Source organism: Dendropsophus ebraccatus, chromosome 7 (assembly GCF_027789765.1).
Source record: "Dendropsophus ebraccatus isolate aDenEbr1 chromosome 7, aDenEbr1.pat, whole genome shotgun sequence".
Classification (NCBI taxonomy): Eukaryota; Metazoa; Chordata; class Amphibia; order Anura; family Hylidae; genus Dendropsophus; species Dendropsophus ebraccatus.
The window spans coordinates 100,951,787-100,968,262 of record NC_091460.1 but is presented as its reverse complement, the minus strand read 5'-3'; the positions used below and the strand labels follow the sequence as shown (position 1 = coordinate 100,968,262).

Sequence of the window (16,476 nt, the reverse complement as noted above, 5' to 3'; positions counted from 1 at the left end):
CAGCTTGTAAATGTCTGTTTTTATATAGTTTCAGCCCTAACAAGGGTTTTTGAGGGTCCCTTCCTACCTAACTTCACCTAAAACCTTCCTCTCCCTGCGTTACAGACTGTCCCTCTCTAGTTCCAACCAGCAAGTGACACAAATCTGAAATCACTATTCTTTTATTCAGGAGGTCACATGGTTTAGCCAGCCAATCACAGTTAGAGGGTTTTTTTAAGCCCTGCCTACTCCTAGGGACTGTCCCTACCTGCATGTCAGGCGCCAGGGGAATACCTTGAATAGCGTACTATTCGATCGAATACCTGTTCGATCGAATAGTATTCGCTCTTCTCTAATATCTAGCTATAGTATACATACACTACATCTCTAGACATCTACATATCTATAACTATCTACATCAGTCCGACTTAGACAACAGGCTGTCAACAATGGGAAGGAAAGGAGCAAAGTTTGCTAAATGAATGTATTTAAAAAAGTACTGGGTGATAGCAGTGTCCCAGCACCCAAAGCAAAAGTTTATTCAGTTTCTCCCACTCCGGCGGGAGTGGGGGGTGGGGGGGTGGAGAGAGAGCGCTGCACACACAGTTCTCCTGTCTCTCTCTCCTCCCTGGTTCCCGTGCCGAGACTTCAAGAAAATGGCGCCGCCACCCACCCCATGTACTTCAGCTGTGTACTGCGCATGTCTATGCGCATGCGCAGTACACAGCGACGGAACCTCAATGTAAGTGAACCAGACAGACTCCGTCGGTTCACTCTAATGATGTGGAGGTGCCGTATAGCGTCTGTGTGTGTGCCGTGAAATGACGTCACACACAGACACTATAAACATGGCAGCCTCCTGTGCAGGAGTAAATTTTTTTTAAAAAATAATCCAACACTAAGTTAAAAAAAAAAAAAAAAAAAAATCCAACACACTTATTTGATCTTATTACTTTTCATAAAAAAATTTCCAAAAATGTGACACTGTCCCTTTAAGTTTAAAGGGTACCTATCATTTTGATCGCATGGAAGGATATCCTTTCAAAACCCTGCCAGGTTAATTGTCCTCTCCTAAATTTAGAACAGTACAGAGTACAGAACTGCCAGAAGCGCCTTAGGCCCCGTTCACACAGAGCAAGAGGGGTGGAATTACGCGGCGCTAGCCTCTGTGTCATAATGACACTATATAGGAGGCGCACGTGCTGCATCTCTTGTTCATGTTCATTCTTCAGTGCTGAGAGAAGCTGAGCGATGCGGCGGAGGCTAAAAGCATTCCGCCCCTCTTGCTCTGTGTGAACGGGGCCATAGACTTGCATTGTCATACACTTATAATGCAAGTCTATGGTGCTTTCCTCAGTTCCGCACACCATTCACTTTAGCATCGGGCTGCGACCTGCAGAGCTTTGAGAGGGTATCCTGCTGCATGATCAAAATTACAACTATATTAGTTGATATGGGAATACCCCTTTAATGCCCCTAAAGAGCAGTAATGGATTCCACTTACTGTATTTCTTTCCACGGGTGCTTAAGGGAGATATTTTGAAGGGATGTTGATTCCTGGGGAGCTGGCATTGAGGCCACAGTTAACCCCACTACTTCAGTCGGTGTTTTCACAGGAGGTAAAAAGTCTCCATCTACTCACAAAAAAAAGATGAGTAAAACATTGATTTCGGTACAATTACAGGTGTTGTTCACCTAAAAAAAAAATATTTTAAAGCAACTGGTGCCAGAGATTTCCAAATAACTTCCATTAAAAAAAATATCCAGCCTTTCAGTACTGCAGGATCAGCTGCTGTATGTCCTGCAGAAAGTGTCCTATTCTTTCCAGTCTGACACAGTGCTCTCTGCTGCCACCTCTGTCCATGTCTGGAACTGTCCAGAGCAGTAGCAAATCTCCATAAAAACCTTTTCTGCTCTCCAGACTGAAAAGAATTTACTGCTTCCTGCAGGACATACAGCAGCTGATAAGTACTGAAATATTGGAGATTTTTTTTTAAAGAAATAAATTACAAATCTTTAGCACTTTCTGGCACCAGTGGGTTTGAAAAAAATTTCTGTGCTGAACAACCCCTTAAGGATACGTTCACACTGACCGAGATCTCCGCTGCGAGTTTTGCAGCAAGATCCGCTACGAGCTAAGGTCCTGGCAGGTCCTGTGCATACATACTCGCAGAGGTCTGAAAGACCACTACAAGTATGTAATGCAGCCGCCCCCTTAACCCCTTCATAGGCTCTCACTCGACTCCCGCTCTCCGTATATATTACCTGTCTCCTGCACAGGGTCCCGTCTTCCTGCTCTCCCGCCCAGCAGTGGCTGCGGCTGGGCAACACAATAATTGGCTGGGCGTCAGAGCAGGAAGCTGCGAGTATGTATGCACAGGACCTGCCAGGACCTTAGCTCGTAGCGGATCTCGCTGCAAAACTCGCAGCAAGATTTCCACTGCTAGTCGGTCAGTGTGAACGTACCCTTAAAGACAATAATTATTAAAATACAAATGACGTTTTCTTTGTTTGTCTGTAATTTTACAGTTATTGATACATAAATTATTTTATATAGCTTTTAATGTTTGAAGACAGGCAATGCATTATGCAACATTATGCAAAAGTGTAATCCAAAAAACATTAGGGTGAGCGCTTATACATACCTGCATTGTCTTTACTATCAGGAACATGTGAAGACATCATTCCAGTATGGATTTTTGATGCATTGTTACAGTATTCCCACCTCTTTTGCTGCAGCTGCTGTAACCAGTACATTTTGGCATGGTTGTTGATCGCCTTGGTGAAAATACAATTGAGAATAGAGTCAAGGACCTCAATTTTGCACAGTCCGCTGACTGTTTGTAAACCACGGGTCTGCTGGGTAACATTAAATCATATGAAATAAAAATGCATACGAAAGTGAGTGGATAGTGTGAGTGGATGTCCTTTTTTTTTTAAAGGACATCCTCGCCTATTAAGAGCCATAGTTCTTTTTTTTTTTTTTTTTTTACCAACTGGGCTGGTTGGGGCCTATTTTTTATTGGTATCATATTGGTGTAAAAAAAATTTGATTGCTTTTTTTTCTTTTACACTTTATTAGTCCCCCTAGGGGACTTATATATGCAATTATTAGATTGCATATACTGATCAATGCTATGCTATTGCAGGCGGGCAGAGGTGGGGAGGTAGTCATCTGGGCGGCTCCCCGCCCTTGTCTAGTCACTGCTCTCTGCCTGTCAGCACACTCTGAGGGGATGATTTACAGGGAGAGAGGCCTGTTACTGACAGGCAGAGAGCGGTGACTAAACACGGACAGGGAGCCCCGGTAATAAAACCTCTTTCTTCGGTATACAACAGCTTCTGCTGCAGGTGCGGCCGGTGCGTGCTGCTCAGGAGCTGTACACTGTGCTTCAGGGAACCATATTAGCCCAGTTGGGCTGATTGGTTCCCTTTAAAACTCCTTCACAGCAGGAATGTTTATACACATTCCTAGTGCAAGGGACATCGGCAGTATGAACGTGTATAGCCGCATGGCTTACGTGAAGGGGTTAAACAGGCAGCAAAAATGCCATCCAGCACAATCCCTCCTCCTATACTTCAGACTGAAGGAGACACATGCAGTTTTTTTCTGGACAGAATAGCACAGAAGTCTGTGTTTTCCTATCCAGGAGAATAAAATGCAAAAGAATGGAAGCTATCAAAACATTTTGGACATACACTTTATATTAGAAAGTTATGTATCCATTAAACAGATCCATCACAAGGGTCTCTGCGCTCTTAAGATATATGCGCCCAACGGAAACAAAAATGTAGTGTGCAAAGAGCCCTGAAGCCACATTTCCCAAGTTACTGGTCTATTTTACTTCTGGTCAATTTGTGTTTTAACTTCAGTAAAATTTGGAGAAATGATTACGTATGGTTACGTACCTTTAGTATATATGGTTTTGTTGGCGTTTTAATTTCAAATATTCCCTCTTCAGCTTCCATGCTGAAATGAAAAGTAGCTGCATGCACATCTATTGTCCCGAGTGCACAGACATCTGAAGCCATTCGATAGTAAAGTAAATGACATTTCTTGTCATCGTAACAGAAGAAGCGGTATTTCCATGCTTTCAGGGGCCCTTTCAATCCTAGCTTATGCAAATATCCACAGAGCCTTTTTGGCTTTTCTTCTTTACCTTGTTTACTTGGAGCAAGGAAAGGAACATCAACAGTACCACCCGTGGTAAAGGAAGAACCATCATTGGTAGCTTCTATGGTGAGGGAAGAACCATCACTGGTAGCCCCTATGGTAAGGGAAGAACCATCACTGGTAGCCCCTATGGTAAGGGAAGAACCATCATTGGTAGCCCCTATGGTAAGGGAAGAACCATCACTGGTAGCCCCTATGGTAAGGGAAGAACCATCATTGGTAGCCCCTAAGGTATGTTCTTCACAATGTATATGAGTCTCTGCAATTGACTCATTGTTCAAAGGTTTCTCTGGAGCTCTAGTTTGTGGAAGATTTTCCTCATGGGCATTACCTACTTTGTCAATTTCTTCTGTTTTGTTCATCTTTAAAAAACCGTCCTGAAATAAAGCACATATCAATAACTGAATGCTCCTCTGTGAGTATTTATATGGTACTGTTACTTAATTAAATGTTTACAGCGGAAAATATAATGACTAAAACAACATTGAATAGCGGCCACACAAAACTGTCAGTTCACACAATGGAGAGTGCGGCTCCAGCTGCACTTCCCATTGTGTTCTATGGTGAATTGGGATGCGGGCGCACACCGATGCATCTGCATCCCAATTTAATAGAAATGAAGTTCATCCAGCCGGTACTGCAGTACCGGCCATTCTGTGACAAGGCCCGGGTAACAGAAATGCTGGTGTCATACGTTGTGTGAACATGGCCTTAAATAGAAGAAAATTCAAATCTTTATAACTTTCTGAAACCAGTTGATTTGAAAGAAAAATATTTTTGCTGGACAACCCGGGTAAAATAGGTCAATACTTTGCTTTGAGCCATTTTTGGATGATTTTTACTGTGTGTTTGGGGTAATTATCCTTTTGGAGGAACCATGGCCTGTGACCAAGCTTTCTGACACTGGGCAGCACATTACACTTCAGAACGCCTTGATAGTTAGATTTCATTGCACCATGCAAAGATTCAAAACTCATCCATGTTCAACAGTAGATACAATGGGGAAGATTTATCAAACATGGTGTAAAGTGAAGCTGGCTCAGTTGACCCTAGCAACCAATCAGATTCCACTTTTCATTCCTCACAGACTCTTTGGAAAATGAAAGGTGGAATCTGATTGGTTGCTCGGGGCAACTGAGCCAGTTTCACTTTACACCATGTTTGATAAATCTCCCCTAATGTTCCTTTCTTTGTGTGCTTTATTATTGTGTCTGTAAAACCTACCAAAAAGTTCTTGTTTTGACCTTGCAGTTCCAGGCTGGGTTCACACTACGTAAAAAAAGCGGCCGTATTTCATAACAACGGCCGTTATTTGTAAAATAACGGCCGTTGTTATGAAATACGGCCGCGTTTTTTTACGTAGTGTGAACATAGTCTAACTCTCCATGGAAGTCTATACTTATTAGCCATGCTGCTTGTGATCTGGTTTCTGCTTCTCGGATCACTGCTGGAACCTCAGGCCACAGCCTTCTCCAGAATGATTGATAGCCAGAGGAGACAGGGCCTGAAGATACAGCTGCTGCAAGGACCAGAAAGCCAGATACCGGATCACAAGCAGCCGCAGATGGTAAGTATAGACTGCTTGTGATCTGGAAACTGACAGCACAGATATACACATATCCTATATGTACAGTATACCCTATATACATATCTGTGCTATGCAGTTTCCAGGGATACTTGAGCAATACAAGGATTGTTCATGCAGCCCATCTGCCTGATTTGTCGTGCCCTGTAAAGGCACTGCAAACCGGCTGCCCCCCTCCCTCCCCCCGGATGAGAAATCTATCCATCTAAAAGGAACATGCCACTTCTTTTGGCGGATAGCGGAATACGCCGGCCCATAGAATGGTGTCTATGGAGCCGACGGAAAGGCGCGTGGCCGTGCGAGCAGAAAGACAGTGGAATTCCGGACATTATCCGCGAGAATTCCTCAGTATGAACCCACCATAAGGTTGTATTTGTCTTTGATGTCTTTGATCATGGACAATTTTATAGCCCATTGCTTTCTGTTGGGCTACTCACACGTTACGTTTTTTCACGGATCAACAATCTGTGAAAAAATAGGACATGTCATAACTCGGACAATGTTACGGAACAGACTCCCCAATAGAAGTCTATGAGATACAAATCTCTGACATGTTAGAAGTTCGCCCAAATGATAAGTACTCTGTAAAGAATGGTGAGGCAGCCACAGACTGTAAAGCGTGTACAGGTAAAATACTTTTTGGAACACTGTTTTTCCTGTCCACCATTTTTCCCCAAATTTCAAACACAGAACAAACAACCTAACAAAAAAACAAGCATTGTATGAATCCAGCCTGATGTGTGTTCTCTAGGTCACGAGCAGGTATAATTACAAAATCATTTCAGCTAAGGGCATGTTCACACAGGATACAAAACTGCACATTTTCCAAAAAGCAGCATAACAACCACAGCAAATTGTGAAGATTAATGGTGTGTTTACACATAAGGATTATCGTACAAATTTGCGCTATAACGATCTAATTCGAACGATAATCGTACATGTAAATGCAGCGAACGATCAAACGACGAACAATACATCGCTCATTTTGATCTTTCAACATGTTATCAAATCGTCGTTCGCAAAAAATTCCCAAATCGTTCCGTGTGAACAGTCGTTCGCCGATTTAACCAATGTTTGAGATAGGCTTAAGCGTTCGCAAAACGATCGCAAAACAAATTTTCTGTACGATATATCGTACCGTCTAAACGCTGCTCGTTATGAAAAAAAAATTGTTACTCATTACGACATTGTTAATCGGACGAACGGGCCAATTATCGTTACGTGTAAACGCACCATTAGGTGCAGATTGTGCGGATGTTGTAAAAATAAAATGAATTCTTTAAAATCTGCATTGAGGTCAGTGGGGACAATTTCCAAGTAGAAATTTATGTCCCCACTACAGCAATATATACATGAGTTTCCTACAAATCTCATCCCCAATGCTGCTATTGCATGCAAAACTTCAGTGGAAAACCTGCTGCCTATCCAACCAGTACGAACATGGTGGCAATGAACATCTTGTCTAATGGTGCGTTTACACGTAACGATTATCGTGCGAATTTGCGCAATAACGATCGAATTCGAACGATAATCGTACTTGTAAACGCAGCGAACGATCAAACGACGAACGAGACATTGTTCGTTTTGATTTTTCAACATGTCATCAAATCGTTGTTCGTCGTTCGCAAAAAATTCGCCGATTGTTCTGTGTAAACAGTCGTCGCGCGATGCGGCCGCCCACAGCCCAGCCCCCCGCTCTACCGCAGCCCCCAGCGGGTGGCGATCAGAGCGGCGGCGATCAGAGTGGCGGGGGTGGCCATCGAGCCGGCGCAGGGGGCTGCGGATGAGCGGGGGGCCGGGCTGCGGGCGCGCGATCGCAAAACAATTTTTCGGTACGATGTATCGTACCGTCTAAACGCTGATCGTTATGAAAAAGAAAATCGTTACTCCGACATCGTTAATCGTACGTTTCGTGTAAACGCACCATAAGTAAGAAGATAACATATAAACTGTGAGAGAGAATGCATAGCTGCATAACGTATACAGGTAGCTACCTGTCTGGTATATGTCACTCCGCCTACAGGGCTTAGAGAGATACAAGTATATAGCCTAGAACAGTGTTTTCTGAGATCTTGAAGCCAAGGAACCCAAGTAAAATAAACGTCTGGTAGCCAGTAGCCACTGTCAGGTTACTATCAGCACCCCCAGCACACAGGTATATAGTAAGATATAGCCAAACAGAACAAGAACAATGAGATAGAAGTGTACCTGGCTCCTGGAGCACCAGCCCAGTGTCTGCAGACTTCCTGCTCTGGGCTGTGAATCACCTGGACAGGCTCCTACAGATCACATTCACCTTCTAGAATTCCTCTGGAGTTTAAAGGAACTCTCCAGTCTCCTAGGCATGACGCTTGTCCTAGATTGCCAATCCTTCAGGGCTGCATGTTTCAAGAACATTCACACACATCTCCATAAGGAAGAGAGCGCTAGTGTCAGGGGAGACTGCTGGTGAAAGGGGAGAGTGGTAGTGTCAGGGGAGACTGCTGGTGAAAGGGGAGCTTGCTAGTCTCAGAGGAGAGTGCTGGTGTAAGGGGAGAGTTCTGGTGTCAGGGGAGACTGCTAGTGTCAGAGTAGACTGCTGGTGTCAGGGGACACTGCTAGTGTCAGAGTAGACTGCTGGTGTCAGAGTAGACGGCTGGTGTCAGGGGACACTGCTAGTGTCATAGTAGACTGCTGGTGTCAGGGGAGACTGCTGGTGTCAGGGGAGTCTGCTGGTGTCAGGGGACACTGCTAGTGTCAGAGTAGACTGCTGGTGTCAGAGTAGACTGCTGGTGTCAGGGGAGAGTGCTGGTGTCAGAGTAGACTGCTGGTGCCAGAGTAGACTGCTGGTGTCAGGGGAGTCTGGTGGTGTCAGGGGACACTGCTAGTGTCAGAGTAGACTGCTGGTGTCAGAGTAGACTGCTGGTGTCAGGGGAGAGTGCTGGTGTCAGAGTAGACTGCTGGTGTCAGGGGAGGATATCTTCTTTCATGCCCATTCCTGCTGACCTGTGATGTTGTGAAAGCCGGCAGTGAGTCAGCAGCCACTGCCCTAAGGATGTGATATAGACTTGAGGATTTCTCTGAAATGTTCGCTTGGCTGTTGCTCAATGTTAGCTGACATGCAACCATAACAACCTGAGGTTATAGTTAACCCATTAAAAGCCAGGCTCATTCTGGATGGCGGCAGTGAGCTGCTCTTATCTTTATTACGTCACCCATAACTTTTCTAATTTTATACTGTTATGCGACAGGTGGCGGTGGAGGCTTTTACACTAGAAAGGTCAAGCAGTATAAAGAGCTGGATATAGAGTTACATACTATCCATATTACAAGACATAGTAAAAATATACTGATACTAAATGAAAAAAGTTTCGTATAGGAAAAAAAAGCACCACTGGAAACAAAATATACAAAGTACTGCCACATACTGCACCTCCTGAATATAATACTGCCACATACTGCACCTCCTGAATATAATACTGCCACATACTGCACCTCCTGAATATAATACTGCCACATACTGCACCTCCTGAATATAATACGGCCTCACACTGCAACCTCTGAATATAATACTGCCACATACTGCACCCTCTGAATATAATACTGCACTCCCTCTATATAATACTACCACTACTCACAGTGCCCCCTCAGTATTATACTGCCTCATACTGCACCCTCTGAAAATAAAACTGCCTCATACTGCACCCTCTGAATATAATACTGGCCCATACTGCACCTTCTGAATATAATACTGCTCCACACTGCACCCTCTGAATGATAATAACATCATATACTGCACCCTCTGAATATAATAATGCCACATACTGCACCCTCTCAATATAATACTGCCTCACACTGCAACTTCTGAATGTAAGACTGCCACATACTGCACTCTCTCAATATAATACTGCACTTCCTGTATATATTACTACTACACACAGTGCCCTCTGAATATAATACTGCCTAATACTGCACCCTCTAAATATAATACTGCCACATAGTGCACCCTCTGAATATATTTTTTGCTCCACACTGCACCCTCTGAATATAACGTCATATACTGCACCCTCTGAATATAATACTGCTTCATACTGCATCCTCTGGATATAATACTGCCCCATGCTGCATCCTCTGAATATAACACTGCGACATACTGCACCCTCTGAACATAATACTGCCCCATACTGCACCCTCTGAATATAATACTGCACTCCCTATGTGTATATAGGACCAGGTCGTCTTCGGAGAGGAGATGTCTCACTGGTCCAGGCACATACAATTGTGGACCAGATTTATAGATGATGTGCTGCTGATATGGTCCTCCTCGGAGGAAGACTTCAATGCCTTTGTGAACGACCTGAATAACAATCACTTAGGTCTAAGGTTTACAAAAACTTTTAGCAAACAGAGGATGGTGTTTCTGGACCTTGATATACAGATTGCTACGAATGGAAGATTGCACACGACGGTGTATAGGAAGGAAACAGCAACTAATTCCCTACTAAAATGGGAAAGCTGTCACCCAAGGGCACTAAAAGCTGGCATACCGATAGGCCAGTATTTAAGACTGCGTCGAAATTGTTCCACCCTGAATTAATTCAAACAAAAGGCTGCTGAACTACGGGATAGACTCCAGAGAAGGGGCTACCCCAAAAAAGTTCTCAGAAGCGCCTATTGGAAGGCGATAAAAAGGAATCGCACGGAACTGTTAAGACCTAAAACTAAAAGTAATGAGGAAGAACAAGTGTCACGGATTATCGGCACGTATGATGTAAAGTCGGCAGAGGTCAAACAAGTTCTGACCCTCTATTGGCCTATCCTCAAACTAGACCAAACCATCACAGGGTTCCTACCGGATAGACCGCAAATTACATATCGGAGGGGACGTAACCTGAAGGATCGGCTAGTCCACAGTCACCTCCCAACACATGGAAATAAAAAATGTAGGGGGATTCCAGGAACATATCCGTGTGGCAAATGCACAATGTGCAGATACATCACCCCTGGAAAATCCTTTGAGAGTAGCAGCACGGGAGAAAACTTTATGATGTGGGACTTTGCAAACTGTGAAACATCAGGAGTAGTATACATGCTGACAGTGTCGGACTGGAGTGCCTTGGGCCCACCGGGGGAAATCATTCTTGGGGCCCACCCTTCTGCCACCATACTTATCTATGGTAACATTAATAAGGGTCCAGTAACACGGCGTGATATGGGGCAGTATGGGGCTGCAAACGATTGCTAATCAGCAGGGCAGGATTATATAGAGATGTGCGGCCAACAACGATTTTTACAGCCGCACAAAAGATCAAATCAGCCGACTATCGGCCATTTGCTCGCTTGTCAGCTGATCTCTGGCACTTTTACATGGGGCTTCCTAGGAGCGCTTGTTACCGATAATTGGCCGGTGTAATTGGGCTATAAGACAATTTTCTTTGCATGATAACACTGTATACTACTGTATGCTACCAATAGCACCAGTATATAAAGAGCAAATATCCCCACACATACCGCCATACTGTTACTGACCAAATCCTGTATACTGAGAGTGATATTACCATAATACCAGTATACAAGGGGGAATTATTATCATCATACATATTACCGCCATACTGTTACTGACCAAATCCTGTATACCAATAATACCAGAATACAAGGGGGAAATATTACACCACACCACAACCATCACTACCATATTGTTACTGACCAAATCCAGTATACTGAGACCAATAAAACACAGTACCGGATTACAAGTGACAAATACCACCACATACTGACTAATACCACCATCTACTGACTAATACCACCATATACTGACTAACAACGCCACATACTGACTAATACCACCATCTACTGACTAATACCACCATATACTGACTAACAACGCCACATACTGACTAACACCACCACATACTGACTAACACCACCACATACTGACTAATACCATCGCTGCTACTGAATAATCCTCCGTACATAGATCACTATCACCTCATCCAGTCATATAGAGGTGGACGCAGCTCTACACAGGCTCTATACACCATATACATTACAGTGCAGTTATATCAGGTGACTCACAGGGGGACGTCTTCTCTAATCAGAGTTCTTCCCTCTTCTTCTTGTTCTTCTCCATCTGTCCTGGGCCATTATGAGAACTTCTCCGAGCCACGAATCCACAGAATCTGCCAGACAAACAATATTAGGCTCCTCACTCTGTCACCATCCTCATCTCTATACTAACTGCACATCTGAATTGGCCCCTTTACACCCTCATTTGGTGGGTAGCCCCGACTCTATGTATGTGTGTGTATGTATATATATATATATATATATAAAATATATATCCCTTATAGTATATGGTCCCCTCTGTGTAGACACTTTATAGATGGTCCTTTGTTCAGTCCTCCATATAGATGGCCCCCAGTGTTGTCCATGTCCCATATAGGTAGACCCCCTTATGTTGTCCATCCCCATATATATAGCCCCTCCATGTTGTCCTTCTTCAATATAGATAGCCCCCTCAAGTTGTCTATTCCCCCCATATAGCCTCCTCATGTTGTCCATTCCCTCCTATAGCCCCCTCATGTTGTCCATCCTCCTATAGCCCCCTCATGTTGTCCATCCCCCTATAGCCCCCTTATGTTGTCCATCCCCCTATAGCCCCCTTATGTTGTCCATCCCCCTATAGCCCCCTTATCTTGTCTATCCCCCTATAGCCCCCTTATGTTGTCCATCCCCCTATAGCCCCCTTATGTTGTCCATTCCCCCCCCATATAGCCCTCTTATGTTTTCCACCCCCTATAGCCCCCCTTATGTTGTCCACCCCCCTATAGCCCCCAGTGCTGTCCATCCCCCATGTAGCCCCCCTCATGCTGTCCATAACCCCCTAGCCCCCCTCATGCTGTCCATCCCCCCTGTAGCCCCCCTCATGCTGTCCATCCCCCCGTAGCCCCCCTCATGCTGTCCACCCCCCTATAGCCCCCCATGCTGTCCATCCCCCCGTAGCCCCCCTCATGCTGTCCACCCCCCTATAGCCCCCTCATGCTGTCCATCCCCCCGTAGCCCCCCTCATGCTGTCCACCCCCCTATAGCCCCCTCATGCTGTCCATCCCCCCGTAGCCCCCCTCATGCTGTCCACCCCCCTATAGCCCCCTCATGCTGTCCATCCCCCCGTAGCCCCCCTCATGCTGTCCATAACCCCTGTAGCACCATCATGCTGTCCATAACCCCGTAGCCCCGCTCATGCTGTCCATAACCCCGTAGTGCCCCTTATGCTGGCCATCCCCCCTATAGCCCCCCTCATGCTGGCCATTCCCCCCTATAGCCCCCCTTATATTGTCCATCCCCCCTATAGCCCCCTCATGCTGGCCATTCCCCCTATAGCCCCCCTTATATTGTCCATCCCCCTATAGCCCCCAGTGATGTCCATCCCCCCCTATAGCCCCCAGTGATGTCCATCCCCCCCTATAGCCCCCAGTGATGTCCATCCCCTCCTATAGCCCCCAGTGATGTCCATCCCCCCTCCATAGCCCCCAGTGATGTCCATCCCCCCCTATAGCCCCCAGTGATGTCCACCCCCCCCTATAGCCCCCAGTGATGTCCATCCCCCCCCCATAGCCCCCAGTGATGTCCACCCCCCCTATAGCCCCCAGTGATGTCCATCCCCCCCCATAGCCCCCAGTGATGTCCATCCCCCCCTATAGCCCCCAGTGATGTCCATCCCCCCCCCTATAGCCCCCAGTGATGTCCATCCCCCCCCTATAGCCCCCAGTGATGTCCATCCCCCCCTATAGCCCCCAGTGATGTCCACCCCCCCCCATAGCCCCCAGTGATGTCCACCCCCCCCCCTATAGCCCCCAGTGATGTCCATCCCCCCCTATAGCCCCCAGTGATGTCCATCCCCCCCCCCTATAGCCCCCAGTGATGTCCATCCCCCCCCTATAGCCCCCAGTGATGTCCATCCCCCCCCCTATAGCCCCCAGTGATGTCCATCCCCCCCTATAGCCCCCAGTGATGTCCATCCCCCCCTATAGCCCCCAGTGATGTCCATCCCCCCCCCTATAGCCCCCAGTGATGTCCATCCCCCCCTATAGCCCCCAGTGATGTCCATCCCCCCCCCTATAGCCCCCAGTGATGTCCATCCCCCCCCTATCGCCCCCAGTGATGTCCATCCCCCCCCTATAGCCCCCAGTGATGTCCATCCCCCCCCCTATAGCCCCCAGTGATGTCCATCCCCCCCCCTATAGCCCCCAGTGATGTCCATCCCCCCCCCCCCTATAGCCCCCAGTGATGTCCATCCCCCCCCCCCCCCCTATAGCCCCCAGTGATGTCCCCCTATGATAAAAAAAAACAAAACCCAACTCACCTGTCACCACGCTCCCCCGTCGGTCGCGGGCCTCTTCTTCTCTCTTCCCCGACAGACGAGAAGCTCCTGGTCCCGGGCAGCTCCGTCACCACTGAGCTCTGTGCGCGCCGCAGTGGCTGGGACTTCCGGTATGCGCTGCGTGTACCGGAAGTCCCAGCTGCCGCATCGCACACAGAGCTCAGTGGTGACGGAGCTGCGGGGGACCAGGAGCTGCGTATCTGTCAGGGGTGGCGGAGGTACGCTTCCGATTGACAGCGCAAGAAGCCTTAGGCTTCCCGCGCTGTCAATCACTCTTGGGACCGCAAGCAGCTTCTTGCTTGCGGTCCCAAGAGTGATTGACAGCGCGGGAAGCCTATGGCTTCTTGCGCTGTCAATCGGAAGACTGCCACATTTAACTGGAAGCGATCGCTTCCAGTTAAAAGGGTGAGGGGCGGCAGTCGGCGGCTGAGTGGGCCCCCCAGGAGCACGGGGGGCCCCGCTGGGCTTACTGGGTGGAGACCACATTGATGTGGTCTCCAGCCCTGTGTCCTTTGACTGGGGGGCGGGGCCTACTCCTGCTCGGGGCCCACCGGGGAAATCCCCGGTCCCCCGGTGGCCCAGTCCGACACTGCATGCTGACGTGTCCCTGCCCACAAAATTATGTGGGAAAAACGTTTAGACCGCTTAAAAAGCGGTTAAGTGAACACATAGGGGACATAAAAAACAAGCGCACAACTCCTGTAGCAATCCACTTCATGGAAAAACACGGCGGAAACTGCAAAGTGCTCAAGTGCCAGGTGTTGGAAGTAGTGAAAAGACATGTATTGAAAGGAGACTATGAAAAGCGGTTATTACAATGTGAGGCACGCTGGATTTTCAGAATGAACTCAGTACGACCGCACGGCCTCAATGACTATGTATCATACATGTGTTTTCGGTGAATAAATTAATCCATAAATACAAGCTACAAGTGTAAAAAGACATTCAACTGCTCATATGAACAGATAAGAGAAAACTGTAAAGTCCACAACCTGAAAACTCTTACCATTTAGATACGGAATCCAAAGCGAGGCTTGGGACGCGGCTGCGTCTCAGGTATCCAGGCAACAGAGGTAAACCAACAAGATCACGTAAGGATCGCTCCGGACTAATATATCTCCTAACAGGAACTACGTGTAGGATCTGTTTCAATTGGACAGGAGAGTAGTCTGTCAAACGCAAGGCGGGCTTACGTGAGATATATAAGAAGGCCAAGGTGCGCTAATCAGAGTGCGGCCATCACCAGAGCCGTGCAGATGGATTGAAAGAAAAAGTCCCAAAGAAAAAAGTGAGCTTACCCTACGGTCCTGGAGGATAATGGTTCAGGAAACGCGTTGGGCCAGTGCAATAAGAAAGTGAAGGACTTCCAGTACCTACTACAGGAGAAATAAGGGAAGTAAAAAACTAACTCTTCACTTGTTTACAATTAAATGAATATGTATAAAGTAACTGCTCACAAAAAAAGACTGTTTACATAAATATAACAAACAAAAAAGACATAAACACGGAATATGTATAAAGTAACTGCTCACAAAGACTGTTTACATAAATACAACAAGCAAAAGGGACATAAACACGAATAAAATACAAGATTAAGAAAGTGAAATACAAATAAAGGAATATGCACTTGGTGTCTTAAGAAAAAGAAAAGAAAGACATATGAACTTTGCTACTCTTGAGTGCTCAGGAGGATGGTGATGGCTGCGTTATAAAGTTGTTTTTTTGTTTTGTTTTTCTTTGAACTTAAATTTTTAAAAGAAAAATAAAAGGTATGTTTTAAATTTTCCTCTTAGTCAAATTAATATATATATATACACTACTACACACAGCGCCCTCTGAATATAATACTGCAACATACTGCACCCACTGAATATACTGCCACATGCTGAACCCTCTGAATATAATACTGCCAACATACTGCACCCACTTAATGTAATACTGCCACATACTGCACCCACTTAATGTAATACTGCCACATACTGCACCCTCTAAATATGATACTGCTCTCCCTGTATATAATACTTCTACACACAGCGCCCACTGAATATAACACTACTACACACAGCGCACTCTGAATATAATACTGCAACATACTGCACCCACTGAATATAATACTGCCATATACTGCACCCTCTGAATGTAATACTGCCCCATACTGTCACTACACTCTTATATGCCATAGAAAGCTTTATGTCTAAGGCCTATACAAAGCAGAGAGCTGCACAGAATGTGTGTGTCCTGGCACAGGCATACGCCAAAACAGAGGAGGCAGGAAGAGAAGTCCAGGCAAATGCCAGAAGAGAGAAGACCGAAAATAAATCCTGACTAATGTGCATGGGAGCTGGGGAGAGAGGTACATTAAATTTTTTGCTATTGTTG

The 16,476-nt window shown here is 46.1% G+C and overlaps 1 protein-coding gene across 4 annotated transcripts in view; it reads right to left on the bottom strand.

The window, feature by feature from the left end:
- The window catches only part of TBC1D2 (TBC1 domain family member 2), a 46,106-nt gene extending 30,633 nt beyond the window's left edge, over positions 1-15,473 (bottom strand). The window contains exons 1-5 of one of the 4 annotated variants that reach the window (XM_069977998.1): positions 15,396-15,473; positions 15,104-15,240; positions 3,889-4,530; positions 2,625-2,757; positions 1,484-1,613 (exon numbers count right to left, since the gene is read on the bottom strand). In XM_069977998.1, the coding sequence (XP_069834099.1) occupies positions 1,484-1,613; positions 2,625-2,757; positions 3,889-4,530; positions 15,104-15,106 (908 nt within the window). In that variant the 5' untranslated portion in view covers positions 15,107-15,240; positions 15,396-15,473. Of the gene's footprint in view, positions 1-1,483; positions 1,614-2,624; positions 2,758-3,888; positions 4,531-6,098; positions 6,168-7,946; positions 8,828-15,103; positions 15,241-15,395 lie in introns of those variants that run through there. The other 3 variants (XM_069977999.1, XM_069977997.1, XM_069978000.1) reach the window with 3 other exon arrangements.
- Positions 15,474-16,476: the final 1,003 nt, after the last annotated feature.